At 47.5% G+C, this 19,969-nt stretch overlaps 1 protein-coding gene across 1 annotated transcript; it reads left to right on the top strand.

Moving 5' to 3' along the window:
- The first annotated feature begins 1,018 nt into the window (after nt 1-1,018).
- LOC119577167 (centrosomal and chromosomal factor-like) lies at nt 1,019-19,350 on the top strand. The gene is made up of 2 exons (XM_037924880.1): nt 1,019-2,436; nt 16,367-19,350. The coding sequence occupies exons 1-2, from the start codon at nt 1,131-1,133 to the stop codon at nt 16,522-16,524; spliced, it is 1,464 nt and encodes a 487-aa protein (XP_037780808.1). The 5' UTR covers nt 1,019-1,130; the 3' UTR covers nt 16,525-19,350.
- The last annotated feature ends 619 nt before the right edge of the window (nt 19,351-19,969 follow it).

Below are 19,969 nucleotides of genomic sequence, written 5' to 3'. Positions count from 1 at the left end.
TTATCGCCGCGCCATCTGTATTGACAAGACATTGGATTAGGCTGCGTTTTGAATACTTGGCTCCTCGATGATGCGAGCTACTTCGGGATTTCGGAATGGGTTGGGGAATTGATTTCGTGGCTTTTATTTGAAAGTTAAATATACATGAAAAAGAATCGTATTCTTCGACCACGTGGCCTGGCAGATACTTTCACATCAGACCGCCTACAGCCCGACAGGAATCGCTACATTATCCCCCCTTTGTACATTCAATGTAATTACTTTAACCTGCGGGTGAACTAAGTACTGTCCGCCGTTTCCTCTTCCTGGCTTACTGGCTGATTACTGAAGCCGTCCACGGGCCTAAAGAGGAGGGAGACGGACGGTCGAGACATCTCTTGGACCCTCCGGAAGTGCGAGATCGAGTACCAACATGTTTATATTACAAGAGTTGTAGAACTTTGAATGGAATTTCCTTTAATTTACCTCGGTCGTGTGCATCGGCAACGCTAATCAATCGCTCGCGGCAGTCATGACCGTCAATGTATTACAACATAAATATAAAGCCGTTAGGCGGATTAGAGAGCAGGAGGCCGCTCTTTAGAAGGGCTTTCGCTCAATGTACCGGAATATATTCTAAGAAGTGTTCAAACAGCAAAGGGCAAATCCACACCATCCCCGGCGGAATGCACCGACGTGTCGGGTTCCAAACTAAGGATATTTTCTTTGTGGGAGGGTGGCTGGTGATTTCTTTGTGATCTTTATGCCCCAATGACCGCCCGCATGCCCAGCCAGTCCCAGCTGCTACGCTTCCTTTGTCACAGACTGATGCTGAATCTCACGAACTCTGAAAAATATGTAAAATCTTTTGCAACGTTCTGAACTTTCGGATATATTTGTTCGTCGTAATATTCGATAATAAAACTCAAAGAGTGAATAAAACACAATATCAAGTAATCAATAAAAAGAGAAGGTGCGCGGAGATCGTGAGGTTTAGTGAGCACGCACCCATCTTCTGTAGCGGGCCATCTGCTGGGATCAGTCAGGGTTAGCACGTCAGAGCGGGAGCACGTTTCTTGAATCGCTGAGTGATCTCCCATGTGGTGTCTGTGGTGTTATATGAAGTGTTGGTAGTGGTGGCGAGAGGCAAGATGGTGTCGAGTGTATGTCGTGGGTCGTATCCTAGCATGACCCCACATGCTTCGCCCTCACGAAAGCCGCTTATTGACCCCCAGAAGGATTATTTTTCACCGTTACAAGTGGAAACCTCCGTGGAGTATGACCTTCCCGCACACATCTATCCGCCGAAGGGCTCGGAGCCTATTCTTATGATACACCCTGGATATGTATCAGCTGTACGGGCTAGGTCCAGAGCCGTCGTGACTCCTTCGCCCACTGCCATGGTGGCCACGTCAGGGGCAGCCCGCCCTCTGGCCCCCTTGCAGCTGCCCAACCCACAGCAGCACCAGCAAGTGGCCGGGGCGAGGGCGTCCCGCAGCACACAGCAGCGAACCTGGTGCATGTGTGGAAATCCCAACTGTAATTCTTCTAGTGTCAAATCAGTCAATGCACAGAGTGTTAGAAACGTACAAAGTGTGCATAGCCAAAGTGCTTCAAGAAGTGTACAGAGCCAGAGTGCAAGAAGTGTGCAGAACCAAAATATAGGAAGTGTGCAGAGCCAAAGTGCAAGAAGTGTACAGAATGTCCGCGATGCTAGTATGATGGGCGTTAGCAGCAGCGCCAGCACCATGACCAACACTACCAGCAGAAGTAGTGCAGCGTTGCTTCAGCAGCAGCAACAGCAGCAACAACTGGTGTGGGGAAGTGGTGGACGGTGCTTAGGGCCTTGCTGCAACCCTCGAGCAGCTGCCATGGCTCCTCCTCAGGCAGAGTTTGTGGCTCCGGGTCTGCCGCCCTCACTCCTTGCCCGCACGCCCACACGTGGGACTGCAGGCGGCTCACCCAAGTTGCGAGCGGCTCGAACCCGTCGTGGTTTGTCTGTCGCCAGCAGTGTCAATCTCCCGGATTACTTAGGAAGTGGGCGGCCAGCCAGGGTGACAGGCGGTGCTGTACATGTCCACCCACGCCCACGAGCATTATCTACCTCTATGGGTGCTCTTGCCGCGGCGCCCGCCCCTCCCATGGCTCACCAGCACATGGGCATGGGCGCCTCCCTCACCACCTCCTTGGACTTGGCGAGGGCTCACGCTCTCACCCCTCGCTCCCTCCAGCCCGTCCAGCAGCAGCAACAACAGCAACAGCAGCAGCAACAAACATTGCAGCAGGCCCCCGCTGTCTCCACGTCCTCGCTCCTTCATACCGTGGGTCTCTCCAGGGACTCCGGCTGTTCCGTGGGCGCCGAGACTGCGGGCGGCGAGTGGGCGTCTGATCGTACCCGCGGCCTCGTCGACTCAGGATTCTGCACGCCCGTCGACCTCACAGACGATTTTGTGGCAGGTAAGGATTAAAGTCTACGGTGTTTTCGCGCCACGTTTCACTACATCCCCACAGAAAATACGCTAAGTCAATTATTTCATCTTTCGTTCAAAGTGTGATAAATTAGTGTTCAGTGCAGTAAAATTGAGAAAGTTAATTTAAATGTTCATGTGTTCTTCGATAAAATCTTGAAATGAAAATATTTATGAGTGTGAAATTAAAAAAAAAGTTAATTAATGTATGTCAAGTGGCCATTTGCATGTTATAAGTGTGTGTAGTGTTTCAGTTTATAATTAGCACTTTAGTATGTATATTCCACATATTTGGCATTCTTTATTAAAGTTCCCCTGGAATATTTTACATGTCTTAGTAGCGACAATGTTTAAAAATTTTGACATGAAAGTGTTCAAAATGAAAAAGGAACTTTGAACTCACATAATGCACAAGGGAAATCAGCCTTCCATAGCTTCAACAGGTGTGCATGCATGGATAGTACGCATGCAAATTATTTAGCCTTTTACCGTACTTTTTCGTTCGTTTGCACGTTTTCATTCAGAGTTGCATTATTGGCGAAACTGGCTGTGTTACATTACTTACCAATATCTGGACTAGTGTTCGTTATGTGATCAAGAAAAAAAAATAACCGCCAACGTTTAAAGTATCTTTCAAAAATAGGAAATAGAAAGTGTTCGTTAAGAAAAAAATCTTGTCTTGTGAATATTAGATATGTACATCAAATGCTGTTGACATTCAAAATTCGCCGTTTATCATCCTGTTGTAGCCTAATACTATTTTCATTGGCGACGTAGAAGTAAAACATTATTTTTTATTTGTTTAATCGGGGGGAATGTGTCAGGTTCTATGTTGACGAAAGAAAATGAAAATCAAAGAAACAAAGTGACTCCACCACCTGTCAGGCGTTCATGCGAGTTGGCAAGGTAAAGAAAAACATTTGGTGAAGACATATCAGATGAAGGATTTTATCATTTGATCATTATTCTTTCTCAGAACCTTTATACTTCAAATGTTATTACGCAGAAGTAGTTTAGTGCCTGGTATATATTCTGTCCAGACGTAAAGCACAGTGCAAGTTAAGAAAGAGAGGTAGAAAATTGGTCACTTGGCAGCCGTCCCAGTCGAGTTCCCAACTATGTTTTTCTGACTATTTTCCCTGCACAACTCTCAAAACTGGAAGGCCTTTTTATGTTGTCAGTTTTTTGTTGAATCCATGAGCAGTAGAAGTAGTAAGTAGTACGCACACTACCGACCTGGCTTCATCAGAATATAGCGGAATAAAGCTATTTGGCCTCGTTCTCACCAAGGAAGCTTGAGGCATAACCGAGCCAACAATTCCTCAGTGTCGCCGTGGGTGGGGGCGGGACCATGTATCCACGGCCGCAATCCATATTTTTTTCTCTTCTGATTTTATTTTAGGCCTTGGGCGTGGTCGAAAAGTTTAAGGATAATGAGCATGACGACCGGAGGCTAGGGAGAGGGTGGGGGAGGGGTGGCTTGAGGTGCTGGCGAAATTGTAAGTGTGTTGTATGTAGTGTCTTTATATTGTAGGTATTGATTGTGATTTCATTCAGAGCGATAGCTATTTCTGTTTTTTTTTAGGCCAAAGCTATGCAGAATTCAGTGCAGATAAGTAAGGGATCATTTACTTCCAAGTGTTTATTGTCATGACTTGCGTGTTCATGACCCCGCCTTTCTTGCGCAGTCAATCGTGATTAACACGCCATCTTCTTTTATGTTCCGATGATTAAAGAATTAATGTTGTTTTTTGTTTTGTTTTCCAAAAAGGAGGAACCTTAGTCTTTAACGGAGGGCCATCTCATTATGCGCCGCGCCAAGAGTATTAAGTATGAAAAAAATGTTGTGACAGCAGCATTGAAAGTGAAAACGTCATCCATCATTAGCACGGTCGGGAACGCACACCACAAAAGAATTATTGCTGTTGATGAGTAACGTTTTCTGTTGACGTGGGCGAGTCCTGCGGTTGATTCATAAACGACAGTATGTATGTGTAACCCCCACCTCCCTCCGTCCCAGCCCTTGCCTCCCTCTCCCCTCCTACCGGACCCCCCCCCCCTGGCCTGGCGCGGGTGAAGGATGTGATTGTGGGTGTGGAAGTTGTCTCTCCCCAGTTGCCTAAGTCCAGTTTGTCAAGCTTTATGAACGGGAGGATGAGGGAGGAAAGGAAGGGAGGGGGGGACAAGAAATGCCGTGCCCTCCCCACCCACCACCTTTCTCTCCTCCCCCTCCCCTCCCCAGGCAAGCATCTCAAACTCATGTTGCTTTATGGGCTGTTCCGAGTGGTTTATGGAGCTTGAAATGTATCCAGGAGGACCGCGCTGCCTCGCCGAGCCCAGATTAGATATTGGTGATGCCGCCGTGTGAAGAACGCAGGGTAGATCCCGGCCTCCCCCCCTCCTATCCTCTATCCCCATAAGGCTGTAGCATTTGGTCCTCGCGGCGTGGATTTTAAAAAGTATTTTGACGAGGTGCTGGTGCGTCGAGCGAGTGGTGCTGTGTGGTCGGTGAACAGCTTGGCAAGCAGCGTGCTGGACTTGCGGTCGATCGCCACATGTTTGCAGCCAGCGCCGTCCGCACAACGCCCGTCTGCTAGGTGACTACAACCAATTATAAACATCGGTAATCGTTGATTGAAATAACGGACCTGGTTTCTTAGATGATCTCGAGAATATTCATGTATAAGCTCGATAAATGTCTTTCATTGTCACTCGAAACTAAATAAACGGTTAATTTTGCCGGAGACTATTTTCAGTGAGGCGATGGGAGCGAGGTATGGCCGGCCGGCGGAAAAGGGAGATGGAGAGGTGCCATAGCACGCGTGGCACGCCGGTTAAGAGCCGTGAGATACATATCAACAATTGACCCGGTAACGATTGAACTGCAGAGGGCGAGGCTGTGGCAGGGATGTGCGAGGGGAAGGGGGAACAGGGGAGAGGGGCAGAACGACCTATTTATTTGCTTTCGTGCCTGATCAGCGGAGGGGTCGGTGTGTATGATCGCGGTCCTATTACGGTTGATTGATTAGTTGGATTCATAAGGGATTTCCCCACCGATATGTTGTTCATTCTTTTTTTTTCTATCTGATTCTCCCAAAGGAGGAAAAAGGCGGGCAACTACGGCGAGCCATTTACGTTGGCAACAATGAAGCGGGCGCTCACACGGTCATTTGTCTCCCGAACGAAGCGCCGGTTTGTTCTTTATGCTCATATTTTATTCGTTCCTTTCATCTTTTATGAATCATGAAACTTGGCGCGGGCGGGATGACGGAAGGGGGGACCGTTGCATCGTTGCACTAAACCGCATGGATTACTGAGCTCGGAATGATTCATAACATCATGCAACCGTCTGATGCTTACTACTAACGCACACAGATTTTGAAAGGATTTTTTCTTTTTCTTTACGGGACGCGATGTGCTCGGTGCGATTATTTTTTGGAGAATAACGAATGCGTGCTGTGCGTGAGGACTGCGGGGAGGGGTCAGGGGGTAGAGGTAGGGAGGCTGTCGTACCGTACGAGCGGTTGGGGGGGCGGGGGGAGAGTGGAGGTACGGCCGTGTTTAGAATACATACATATAAAAAGTACTGGGACGCCGACAATAAAAGAAGTTAAATAGACTACCTGAAAAGTTTGTCGGTGGGTTGATGGGAAAACTTGCGTCGTCACCCCTCCCTTAACCCCCCCCCCTCCTTCCCATCCGACCTTCCTTCCCTCGTGGGGAACCGCTCCCCTGTCCCCGTGGCCTCCCTACTACCCCCAGGCTCCCGATGGTAACAATAAGGGACTCCCACCTACAGGCGCTAGAAGGGCCGCGGGGCCTAGGGCCGATTGTGACCATTCTCTCCCATTGACACGGCCTCGTTAAACATATTTTCCGCAGGAACAGACGCAGGCGCTTCGTAAACAGATTGTGTTTGCGAGCAAATGGCGTGCATATATGTATATATGTATATGCAAACATGCATCTATGTATAAGTATATATATACATACAAGCACGCTCCTCCCCTCCACACAGTGAAATTAATTCCTTCTGTTGTGTGAGAACTTAACAGAGTTTATCAGCGCGTTAGTATGAACTAGGCCGTAAGTCTCCCCCCCCCTCGCTTCATTCTCTCCCTGTTCGCCGCGTCGGGGCGATATAAGAGGCATTAATCTTCACAATGCCACACTCGGAATCGGCGAAAATATACCCCCACCCTCCGAGGCGCCGTTCCATTTAATCATACTTGTGCCCCTCTCCCCCCTCTCCCCTTCACGGCCTCTTCCCCTCACCTCCTCTTCTCTCCCTTCTCCCCTGTCCTCATCCTTCCCTCTCCCCCCCCCACGCTTCCCTCAGGACCCATCTCCTCTTCCTTCGCTCCATGTGCTCTCTCTCTCTCTCTCTCTCTCTCTCTCTCTCTGTCCTCTGCCCCCTCTCTCCCTCTTCCGTCCTCTCCCAAAATTCCGCCTGTCGCTATTCCCACGCTCTGGGTCCGTTTACTAGGGTTACTTTTATGAATATATTATAACAAAAAAAACTTCGGTTCACTTTACCCCCCCCCCCTATGTTTATTTATATACTAAACTACTTACATTATAGGAAGCAGACGGCTAAATTAAAGAGCAATTGCGTCGGGAGAGTTGGAAATAGGTGGAAATAGGGAGTGTTTAAAAGGGTGTTCCAGAGAGAGGAGAGTGAGCGACGGCGAATCGAGGTAAGGGTGTAAAGGCCCCTCCACACCGCCGCTGCGTCAGGAAGAGAGGTCAGGGGCGGCGGCTGCCACTCTAAGGTCGTGGCCTCCTTCCATTTACGAGGCACGGGACGCGGTTGAAGGCACGACCTGCTCTTTCGCTGTCTGTTTTCTCCTCTGTTTCTCTTCTCTTCCCTTCCCTTCCTTTCCCTTTATCTCACTTCTTTTCGTCTGTTTTCTTTTTTTTTCTTCCGTCTCCTCTCCTCCTCTTCTCTTGCGCTCTCGCTGGCTCACTTTCCTCTTTCATCGAATTATAGCGAGCTCATGACACTCTTAGATACTTCCTAGTGGATTTCATGCGCTACTTTTGGCACTCAGCGTGCAGCACTGAGTACCAGGCTCAAGACCCTTTTTGAGTCGTTCATTTTTATAGAAGACTGTAAAGAGAGAGACCCCAAGCTTGTACTTACAAGTCTACATAAAAAGTGGCAACGCTGTTCACCCTCTGCCTTCTCTCCCCATCACCCTGCCCCCTCCCCTCCCCGCCCTCCCTTCCTCTCTTCTTCCCCTCGCCCTTTCCCCGCACGCCGAGGTAAGCCTACACACGGCACGGGAACCCAACTCGTGGCGGCGCCCTGATCTCCCAGCCGGCATGTTGTGATTCGATGTCGCTAATGCCACGATTGGCTCGCTCTCAGCCGGTGCCTGAGTAATCATAGGGCGGAGCGGAGAGGGCGGCAGGGGGGAGGGGGAGGGGGAGGAGGAGTGGAAGAATGGCGAGAGAACTGGAGCGATTTTGTCCGTTATTGTGTTAAGGTTGTGATGTTTCTTTGTATGTTTCGGAGTAATAGTATCGTTACTGATACGTCTGCTTTCATTCATTTCATTAAGGGAAACATTCATTCACAAGATCATATTCATAGGCTTAAAGCATGTCTCCGCGTTATAATTGGTGGTTCCATTACGGACGGCCTGTCAGAGGAACCTGCCCTCCTCTTCCCTCCCCCCTCCTCCTCCCTCCCCACCGCCTGCCTCTTCGCCACCGCCAGCCAGAGCGCGTGTCCCCTGGGGGCGCCTCCCCCGAGTGAATGATGGTCCTTGGGTCGCGGGTGTGACTAGGGGCCGGCGCAGTCACGAGGAAGTGGGATTCCGCTAATTGCTTGACGAACAGGAGGTCGTGCGTTGGTTGCGTGCGCGGGAGGTTAATCATATTGATATTATTACATGTTTCCCCCCGAGCGCGTCGCCGGCTTTCTCTGTACGGGAAGTTATACATGTATACTTGGATATTTATTATTCTTTGGGCGAACACGTGCTGGCCGTCCCTCAGGAGTTGCTCGAATTGGATAACCGTATCCCAAATGATCCCCGACACACGATAACCGTTTCCTGTTTTATGCCGAGCCTCATGCATCATGGGGCCTGTTGCGTGCATGGGTGCTCGCTTATTTACGACCCCGGTGACTGTCCAAAAGCTTTTTCTTTTTCCATGCATAGATTATTTCCCCACGCTGTTAGACTTGCAGTTCGTCGTACATTTATGAAACACACACACACACACACACACACACACACACACACACACACACACACACACACACACACACACACACACACACACACACACATACATAAATACATATACTCTGGTTTTAGCGGTAGGTACAGGGAGGTGGAAACAAATACATCTTTCTTTCAGTCTCGAAATCCTCTGAATAATAGACACAAGAGAACGAAAATGAACCTTCCCCAAACTGCCATTATAGACTGACTTTGAAGGCTTTTGTATCAGCTGGGAAAGGGGGGGGGGAGAGAGGGGGAGGGGGCGGCGTGTAGAGACCGGCGGCGCTCGCAGAACCACTCGTTTTGGTTCGCGTCCAGATTGTTTCGTTTCGTCCGTTAAGAAGCGGGGAAGATATTTTTACTTTTTTTTTTGGTCGCGGCTGAGGGAAATGTGCATGAATTAATGTAATTTTCAAAACAGATTTTAGACGGTTTATTGAAGCGTGCGTGGTGGAATATTAAGAATAAAGATTTTTCTTTTTATGAATTTGATTAAACACGTTTGTAAAGAGAAGGGAAAGATCGTACTCATATTAAGACAAGTAATCAAATCAGCCTTTTGACAGAAGATGGCAATCGCATGGGTCGAGGTAAGAAAATCGTTATTCTCTTCTCTCCCATCTCTCTCTCTCTCTCTCTCTCTCTCTCTCTCTCTCTCTCTCTCTCTCTCTCTCTCTCTCTCTCTCTCTCTCTCTCTCTCTCTCTCTCTCTCTCTCTCTCTCTCTCTCTCTCTCTCCCTCTTCCCTACCCCACCCTCCCTCCTTCCCTCTATCCTCCTCTCTCTTCATCCCTCCCTCCTTCCTTTCCCCCTTCTTTCCCTGCCCCACCCCATTCCTTCCCTCCCCTCCTCCCCCTTCACCACTCTCACAAGTTATTCACGTTTCAGTGGATTCTCCGGCGTGACTTTTGTTCCCTGGGGCGGCTCGTGTGGGGCGTAAACATGTATTGATTGAGTCCCTGTTCACTCACGAAAGATTTGTATGTTTGAATGTGTGTTTGGATATCGCTATCAAAGGGGAAATATGATCATGTGCTCAACAATGCTCCTAAACACACACACACGCGCACACACACACACACACACACACACACACACACACACACACACACACACACACACACACACACACACACACACACACACACACACACACACACACACTAGCTGTCCTAGGGGGTTCTTCTCCCTAAAGAATCCCTGACTTCAGCTGTATAGAACACTACCATCTCTTTCCGTTACCGAGGCAGGGGTAGGCCTAAGGCACAGCCCACTTATGCTCTGACAAACAGCAACGCTTTCCCAAGACAGCACGACGGCATCAAGCCCGAGTGATGTATGGAGCGGGTCTAGTGCTGGAGTATAGCCAGTGCAGCTGCTGTTGTAATGGTACTGTTATCTGGCTCTGTCTCCCGTTCTTTCCTCGGGTTCCAAGATCGGATGCGTGTGTGCTCGTGCTATAGACTACACGTGTTCGGGCTTCTTTGGTTTGGAATTTGTTCTAAGTTTGTACAGTGCAACAGATGCTTCCATTTCGACCTCTTTGTCGTGCTCTTCACCCGAAAGATATTAGTTATTAATGAAAAGTAATCACGTTGTTTAATATCCGAAGGCGAGACAAGGGCAGACCTACCACAGCTGGAGGGTATTTGCCCCCAGTGTACAAGCGGGCCGAGGGTTGGCGGTGGCAGCGGTCCCTACAGAAGGTAATCTCTCTTCAGGCTGTTTACTGACGGGGCCGAGTGCACTTACCATCCCTGCGCAGATGCTTGTTAGAAGTATGTTTGACGATTTATTTCGTAAGTACTGTGTGCTCGGGGTATAATTGCCTCCGAGAAATAGATTCCCATGAAAAGCCGACTTTCCACAGTAGAGTTCATACATCCAACGAAAGGCCACCAAACAAGATATTTAATGCAAGAAGCTTCTGGTAACGACGGCGGGCTCTGACGTCCATATAACCGGGACGCCTGTTGGGATTTATTAATGGTCCCTAAGAACTGCCGCTTAATCCTAGGCTCGGCTTATTGGGCGGGTGTTGACGCAGCGAGGTACGGTGTTTGTGGTAAAGGTAGCTGTTTATCCTCCGTGGTGTACAGGAGACCCTATCATTGTACTCGTAATAATCTCCTGTGCTTAGTAGTTATAGTGGATTCATGTGGTATTATATCTGTAAGAAATGAGGCAGTAAAGTGTATGGATTAATTCAACGTTTCCTCGAAGAATAGAACGTTACAGTGTGCTTAATAAGCGAGCCTCTTCAATTAGGCTTTAGACTCTTCCAGGAACATTTGCAGTTTTCAGCTCAGTAATGACTCTCCCCTTCGCTCTCTGTTTCCATACCTCCTACTTTTACTCCCTCCCTTCTTCCCACTCTACCCACACGTTCGGCCCCTCGCCCTCCAGCAGCCCCTCTCCCCGGCCGCCCCCACTTTCACTACTCGCTCATTCACATCATCCGCACAAAGGTTCTCCAGCATTGATTTTTCCGTGTAGAGCACATATACAAAGAAGGCGGGAAAGATGCCATTCGAATTGAAATATCTGCAAATTACTCGAAAGCTGAATGAAAACCGGGCTTGATTTTATTTTCGGTGTCTCCCCTCGACGAGGTAATTGAAAACGGAAAAAACGACGAACATTATAGATTTACAGATTTATTTTTCCTTTTTTGGGGGCCGTGTGTTGCAGAGCCTGTGACTACTCATGGAGTGATTGTTGTATGTCGTGGCCAGACGTGTAGGTGAGGGTCGTCCACCTTCGATGGGTCGTTCAAGGACGTCGAGTGTGTGCGTTTTTGTGCGTGCATGCACTGATGTGTAGACGTGGATTTTACTTTTCGTACAAGCAGCAATTTCGTACGAGTGCGGGGGGGGACTTTTGAAAGTCGCTAGACTAGCAGCATCCCCCTTACAGACGTGTGCATTAAACTTATTAAAGATACGAATCTCGTGTCCCGCATCATGTCGACGTCACAAAAGATATCGCAAGAACTTCGGGAGACTTTGTCAGTTTGCCGGCGAGTCTTGGGGTTGCTTGGGGGAACGTGTATATATAAAGTACGCGAGACATGTGCAATCTCTCGTGCAGAAGTTGCCTCCACTTCGCCCCCGCGACGGAATCTTTGAGTCTCTGAAATGTGTTATTGTAGTTTCCGCGGTTCTGGCGGCGGAGGCGAAATTTCCCCAGCGAACCCGTTTTCTGTCGACCTTACTGACCTTTACGAGCCTGAGCGACGGTAAGGAAACTCGGGGATTGGATGAATAATGTAATGAATTCCGTAAAGGACGTCTGCAGGGATACTGAGGCAGGCGAGTTTTGCGTCTGAAGTTGCTTTCAAATTTCCCTTCATCTTTTTCCCGTCTTTTAGATTATTTCAGGGAATGGTACACTGGCGCTGCAACAGCTGAAACGTTCGGGGAATCTGCTCGAGTGACTAGGATGGCTGTGCGTTCTCAGGCAATGCATACATTACACACCACGTTAAAACCTGTATTGCTTGATTACACACAGACACACACACACACACACACACACACACACACACACACACACACACACACACACACACACACACACACACACACACACATTTATATATATATATATATATATATATATATATATATATATATAATATATTTCTCTACTTATTATGGGGTATATCTGTCAGCCTGCTGCCAAAATTCTCGGTATGATTAGTAGCGCAGACGTGGTACGGAGACGCAGACGAGGCGTTGGGTGGCGTGGATGGAGCACCGCGCCAGCCGGATGCAGCGAGGGGCGAGGACATGGATCTTGCCGAAGTTACGGCCGACGGGTTTTTACTCCGCGGCTGTAGATTCACGGAGATGGAGGAGGAAGTTTAAGGCTTTCCCTGCGCGCCATTAGAGGCCACGCTGCTGTTCGGCCGGAAAGAGACGAGTGAAGGCGATATTTCTCGATTATTTGGGGGAAAACCGACGTTAACTTTAGCTCTTCGGCGCTCGTGACGGATGTTCCACTTGATATCCGGCAGCCTTTGTGTCGGCAACCGGACAGCTGTCGCCTGAATAGCAATATAACGAGAAAATGGATATGGAGTCATCAGACGCCTGTGCGAACGTGATGGCCTCACCATGCTCAAGCCACAACGTTTTTGTGGACGGGCCTGCAGGTTGTGACGTTGCGCTGACGTCACTATCTGGCGCTGACGTCATGGCTGGTGCATCTTGGGTTCCCCGCTTGTTCTCTCATCAGAGGGTCAGGCGGGATTTGTGAAAGCATGGGTTATCGCGCTTCACAGTCATGCACTGACGTCATGGAGCATATCCAGAATGCAGATGAGGATGTCGACATCTTTTCCTACCGGATTGTTCTTCTACGATGTTACCTTGCAGAACAATATCTCTGACGTCACAATTCCAGCAGGCGTGGCAAAGGATGCTCCTGCTGTTCGTCACCTCCGGTTTCGTATCATCAAGTGCACAGTTCTAAGCGAGGCGCTGGGATAGGGAGCCGCCGGATGTGTCCGAAACCGCGGATGCCCGGCTTCTTGGAAGATAATTAACATGAACTATGTCCACGAATCAGTTGAAGTTTGCTCATTTACGTGACGGATATGGCAATAGTGTCAAGACCTAGAAGTTCATTATTAATATTATGATGATTACCAAGTAAATGATTATCTGTTTGGAGAGAGAGAGAGAGAGAGAGAGAGAGAGAGAGAGAGAGAGAGAGAGAGAGAGAGAGAGAGAGAGAGAGAGAGAGAGAGAGAGAGAGAGAGAGGTGGCTCTCCTTCACACACAATAGCCCCCAGGAGTCTCTGGCAAGAAGTCACCCCTTGATTATATCAGCACTTACGCAAAACCGTCTTAATGCAAGAAAAAGATCCTTTAGAAATTCGTGTTGCCATCCGAATAAGTAAATGGGGTTTCTTGGTAGTGAAAAAAAATCGAAGAAGTGAAAAACGAATAAGATGAATACGTTGACTGCCCCTCCCCCCCTCCCTCCCCCTCCGCCCTTACCCTCTCCTGCCCATTAGCCTGCTGAGGGCGGAGGAGGCGTCTGGATGACCTCCCACTAGGACTCGTCTGCCTTGCCTCGGGCGTCAACAGCCTGGCGCCGCGCTCCTTCTGCGGGCTGGCGCGGGGGAAGGGAAGGGAAGGGAAGGGAAGCAGTGCCTGCATGCCCACCACTCCTCAAGGCTGTCTCGTTCGTTTACTTGCGCTTGTAGTTGCTTTTGCCTTCCCTGCTCGTAACTCCCGGTCCCTCTCCTCCCCCCCCCCCCCATGTTGAAATTGTAAATCGTTCTCATGAGAAACAGAAAATAATGGTGATGGAGCGTACTTGTAAGCATGTTCTTGGAAGATGTCGTTATGGTTTGAGTATCCGGGGGAGGGGGGGGGGTGCTCGTCACCTTCAGGAGAGGCCGCGCCATTGTGCGTTATGAAGGCTATTGTAACAGTGAAACCATTGTGGCAAGTTAACCTCTCGCGCTCGAGTTTATTGCATATGGGCATTGTCTCCGCGCGTTTGCTTGTCTTCTTGCTTGTCTGAGTCACTTTTTTATATAAGCTTGTTGATGTTCTATTCTTTCCTTTTTTTCCAAAGTTTACGATTGATTCGGATGGATCGAGCAAAGGGTCGTAAAGGTTCGTCAGCGTGCTTTGAAAAGGACTTAGAGCCACGAGGCTACTAATCCAGGAGAAAGGAAGGATAACACTCCGATAAGCGAAAAGGCATCGCTGAACCCAAATTATCCACGTTAATCAGGGCAGACAGTCAGGGCAAAAACAAGCCAGAGTGCCAGCCAGACGGGCCACGGTGCCAGCACAGCACGGCTCTTTGGCCCCGCACAAAACAAACAGATAACTGTATTCCCCCGTGACGTCAACATCCAGACATTGGGTAGCCGTGACAGCTTCAACAAAAAAGGGAGAGGTTACAGAATGGCTCTTGCAACGTTGCAAAGGATTGGGAGGCGAGGCAAAAGAAGTGAGCAGTTGATTACAAAACTTGACAGCTATAAAAGAGCATGACAGAGTTTGTGTTGCAAATTCAACACATAAACTTTAGCTGTTTTTCACCTATTCATTATTTTGCATCGATCATTTTTTAACCCTCAGCTTATACACTTAATTCACATCAAATGCGAGCAACTTTGCAACAGGATCCCCCTTCCCCTGACACAAGTAGGTCATCCCGCATGCTAGTTAATAACCCCCACATACGATAACAAGGACTAGCCGAAGTTAACCAGCGCCGAGTTCAAAGTGACTCTGAAGGTTAACAGCACGGTGATGACAAGCAGCTAGCGAGACGTGCTGGTGGCGGTGCTGGTGGGCGCTTATGTCAGCAGCAGCGACTCCTGATTGTTTCTTTTTCTTTCTTCTCCCACTTTCCCTTGTCGTTTCATCATCCTCATCTTTCCTTCACCTCATCATCTTCATTTTGTTCTAGTCCCCCACCCCTTTTTCAATGCTTTCAAGCCTTGTCCTCTTTCCCGATAGCGACCACCGTCTAGGCACAAACACACACAAAAAAAAATCAGTATGGAAATCGAAGCAGGGTGATTATAAGGGAACTCTTTAAACACGTCTCGGCAGGGTCACGACGGAGCTGACGGGCCCCATATGTCAGCCTCGCGGAAAGGTCTGCTTATTATACATGATGAGTGAGCACTGTCGGCACTCTTCTGAGCACTGGTTTTCGCTTGAGGTAACTCTTGATCCCTTTAAGTGCTTCGTGGTCGGAGTGCTGATCGTTGAGGTGATTGTGCTCTCTCTCTCTCTCTCTCTCTCTCTCTCTCTCTCTCTCTCTCTCTCTCTCTCTCTCTCTCTCTCTCTCTCTCTCTCTCTCTCTCTCTGTCTTCTCTTCTTCTCCTTCTTCTTCTTCTTCTTCTCCTCTCTTCCTCCTTCCCTCCTTTCCCTCCCTCCTCCCTCCCTGCTCCGGGTCTGTGGCCTTGTTTTGGATTGACTCGAGGTTGAGAAAATGCCTCAGATTAGGGTCACGGGAGTTGTGACTGGCGTTGCATTATAGCCGTATAAACACACCAGGCGACCCGGTGCGTGCCCAGGAGGGGAGACAGGGGGAAGGTGTTGGGTAATTCTCTCTCTCTCTCTCTCTCTCTCTCTCTCTCTCTCTCTCTCTCTCTCTCTCTCTCTCTCTCTCTCTCTCTCTCTCTCTCTCTCTCTCTCTCTCTCTCTGCCTTATTTCCATTGCCTTCTTTATCTCTCTCTTCTTCCCACACCTTTTCCCTCACTGGCAAAAAACGTGTCGTCCACCGTACAAAAAATACCAAGAAAAAACGCGGTCGTTGAATACATGCGGGTGACTCGGAGCAGTTTGCCTTGGGTGTGAGACTTTTCCCACATGGCTGTCCGGGCGGGCGGTGGGCGGGTGGGCGGGGGCGGAAAGCAAGGGCGTCTCGTCGGGAAGTTCTCACTCACGCACACACCTTCCCTTCGAGACCTTCGTTACGCTGCTGTTGTTGTTTAGGAAAGGAAAGTGTATGGGAGGATTACATTATTTTTGGAGGTGTGATTTCTCTGTGTTTGCAGTGTTGTTGCATATTGCATTCTCATAAATTTGGTGAAGCGGAAGCAGGAGATATACAAGATTAAGGGCAAGTATGCTATTTAGATTAAATTCGCGCTTGCATTTCCTTTCCGGTGAAACTAATGTGTTTTTTTCCTTCTTTGCAGATACGCTTAGCTTGGGTGGCAGCTGGAAGGAGCCCTCCACGCCGTTATCCTCCTCCGTGACCTCCTCCAGTAGCAGTAGCGGCGTGCACACCTCCTCCCTCCTGCCAGGGGCCGCCCACCACTACCTCCCGCAGCCCTTGTGGAACTTGGCCTATTAAGGTCGCTACGCTTACCATGCAGCGGGGCCGAGACCTGGGGCGCCTCGCCATGGGGCTGGCCGCACCTCCTGCTGGGGACGCCCGCGCGACGGGGGGGAAGCTCGGGGAACAAACGTAGTCGTTTTATCCGATTTTCTAGTGTTTAGTCAGTGTCTTCTCGTCTTCGAGGGCCGCGGCTCCATGAGCTCGCGGCGACGGAAGACGTGATTCTTGTTGAAGGTGTAGTCCCCAGCAGCCTCCATGACCACGATGCATGTGTGTATCTCTTGCTCTCCGCGACCCCGCGAGCTGACCCCCAGTCGCGAGCGCCCCAGGGCCGCGGCCCCGACGTGCACTCTCAGAACCAACACTGTGCTGTGATATGCCGTGCTGGCCTCCGGAGCCTCGTCGCCATCGTCAGTCCTCCTCCTCGTCGTCGTCATCTTCATCATCAGTGTCGTCGCAGTTCACATTAGCTTAGTAGCGAGAAATAATAAAACAAAAACAAAAAACGACAAGAGCAGCAGCGCCATCGGGGGGCAGGGTCGTGTACGCGCGTCGTCTCGAAGTCACCCGTCGCCGTGTCGTCTTGTCGTCGCCGTAGCGAGTCGTCATACATCGTAGTTGAGCCAGAATCATCGAGTGCCGACTCGAGTCATCTTCGAGAATCATAGTAGTCGGCGCTTAGTCATCAGCGCATCAGCGAGCTTTTCGTCATCCGCTAATTATCTCATGGTGTACTTTTAAGTGTGGAAACTTATGGGTGTGCTACGTACAGGAATTATAATATTAATGGTAATAATAACACAGGGGTTAGTTGAGCCAGTGAGCGTTGTCTATATCCACTTTGTTAGTTTGTAGGTATCTATTCCAGTCACTCCATCCTATGGCAATATTTCACTGTTATTTACGCCAGCCCCTTTGGAACGGACTCTGAAATAGCACTGTGGAATTTGTATCTGCCATTGAAGTGGTCTTGATCCTCCCGCAACTGGCACAATGCCGACCTTTATCGACGCAAACGGACCAGAACCTTTTCCTCAAGAGCTCTTTTAGAATCCGTGCCTTAAGTCTTGCACAAACGATGCTGTAAACATCGGTGTACTAAGCTTGTCGGCATTAATTAGTGTTTTGTAAAGCTGAGTAGGATTTTTAATGATAAGGTAGACGGAAGTGAAAGTGAGAGACATTGTTAGGGTAGAATTTTAGGTGTTAATTTAGCTCTTTGGAAAAATAATAAAAATACGCTTATTAGAGTCCATGAATCATAACTTTTTTGGTCAATAACTCATCTGTCATTCATTTTAGTTTACATTTAGGTTGTATGTTTAGTCTTAACCCTTAAGTTATACTAATTTTTGTTATCTTATTTATAGTCCTTCTGAAAGTCTGTCAATAATTTGCTCCACAAAGTTTACATGCGTTTCTTAGGTTCATTTGTCATGAATGTGAATTTTCTAGTACAATCCAGTTGTGTCTTCTCTTATTTACTTTCATTTCGAAGTTCGCGAATATGAATAAAACGCATTTACGAAGATTCATCATTATCACTTTAAATGTATCGAAACATTGTATCAATGTCTTTATTGCATGGCTACCTGAGTCAATTATCTTAAAGAATAATATCTTGTTCGTGGCATTATAGCTGTACGTGAGGATTGAGTCGTTTATAAGGCACCACGACGGGAGGTTCCTCGTCACCAGGGAGGGTCCAGCTGGTTGGGCCACCTGAAGGCCATCTGTGACTGTCCTGCACCATCTGCGTGTAGACGTCATTGATCGCGTCAGGTGGACTTGCCTCTTAGACGTTGAAACATGGCTAACTGTGCCATGGCAGTTAGTAAGAGTCTTAGGACCAGGTCTATATTGCTTGATGTATCTATGCATAGCGTCAACGGTAAAGCCTGGGCTCAACATTGGTAATGGCCTGTGGTGTTAGACCCCCAGAAGCAGAAAGAGTATTATCCTGTTCACTTCACTTTCATCATGTCATTAAAGTAAAAGGGTGATAATTGAGATTTTTTCCACTGACAGCATAAAGCATTTCTGCATTTATAGATCACTTTTTCCCTTTTATTCTTGAAAGCTTCTGGTGTGCAGCGTAGCCGGTCTATTGTCTATGTTGAATAGATGCTAATATTGTTTCACGTACGAAGCACGATGGAAATTTGATCTCCACTTTTTATCTGTAGTGTAAAGTCTACGACGTTATGGACATACGAGCGACTCTGAGCCTTATGTATATTCGCTTTTAGGTGCACAATTACATGACAGGGATAATTACTTTTTTATTTATTTGACTTTACTGTGTTTATTTTGATGTCGTGATGAAGTATTCAGGTGTGTCAACGACTGGGGCACGAGTTCCACGGTTGCACAATATGTGTTGTCTTCATGTTAAGCCTCTTTATGTCCCATGGGCGCATAGGGCACTAATCTCTCTCTATATATAATCTTAGACTCCGAGTCGCTTGTTATGGCATCTTAGTCGATTCTTGTGTTGCACTTGGTGTTCGAACGTGTCAACTTTGCGTGCAATAAGTCTTTCAAAATGTAATGGTTGCAAGGCAGCTTATGTTGATTAGGCTTCAGACTCAGACCTATTTTTGTGATGCTAACTTTAGCTTTGATGTACATATGTAAAGAAAAAGATGTACATAAGGAGCCTAGTTTGTTTGGAAACAAATTGTATCTGTGATTCGTTTCGGTGCGTTGGAAACAGTGCATCTCAGCTTGTAAATATTCATATTTGTATATTTAATGTGTACAGGAAGTAATTTTGCACTTGTGCTTGAATTTTAACGTGTAAAACTTGTGATATGTGAAAATAAAACAAAAGCCATTTAATATCATCTTTCTCTTGTCATCAACTTGGAAAATAGAAAACAAGATAGTGGAAATGCGAAAAAAATATATAAATGCTGTGCCACTAAAGGAAAATATACCAAATAAAGCATACGTTTTTTATGACAACACGCCATAAACCAGTAATGCACTTTCTGGATTTTATAGATCCAGAATGTAGATATTAGTATTTAGTATTCTGGTCCTGGATATCATAGATAAACAAACAGTGAACACATTTGGCATTTCAATAGAAAATAAAATAATGATATTCACACTTCAATAGAGAAACGAATTATTTTGTTAATTCGTGAAATTTGTTCAGAATCAGATCCTTTATATCAACATTTTAGAGTGAGAAACTAAAGTCTAGAAAAATTTAAGTATATTTGTTTGGGAAATAATTGGATGAATAGTGATGATAATATACAGCATATATTAATAATAGTAATAGTGATGATTATAAGGATAATAATACTGTAGTGATGATGATGAGGATAACAATAATAAAGACAATAAAAAAAAAAATTATAATTATAAGAATAAAAATAATGATAAAAATGATTTTGACACTGTAATAATGATAAGTATCTGTTGGATGGATAGATATTTGAAAATCATA

The sequence above is a fragment of the Penaeus monodon genome, chromosome 9 (genome assembly GCF_015228065.2).
Source record: "Penaeus monodon isolate SGIC_2016 chromosome 9, NSTDA_Pmon_1, whole genome shotgun sequence".
Classification (NCBI taxonomy): domain Eukaryota; kingdom Metazoa; phylum Arthropoda; class Malacostraca; order Decapoda; family Penaeidae; genus Penaeus; species Penaeus monodon.
The sequence above is the reverse complement of the archived record's forward strand: the minus strand, read 5'-3'. Positions and strand labels throughout refer to the sequence as shown.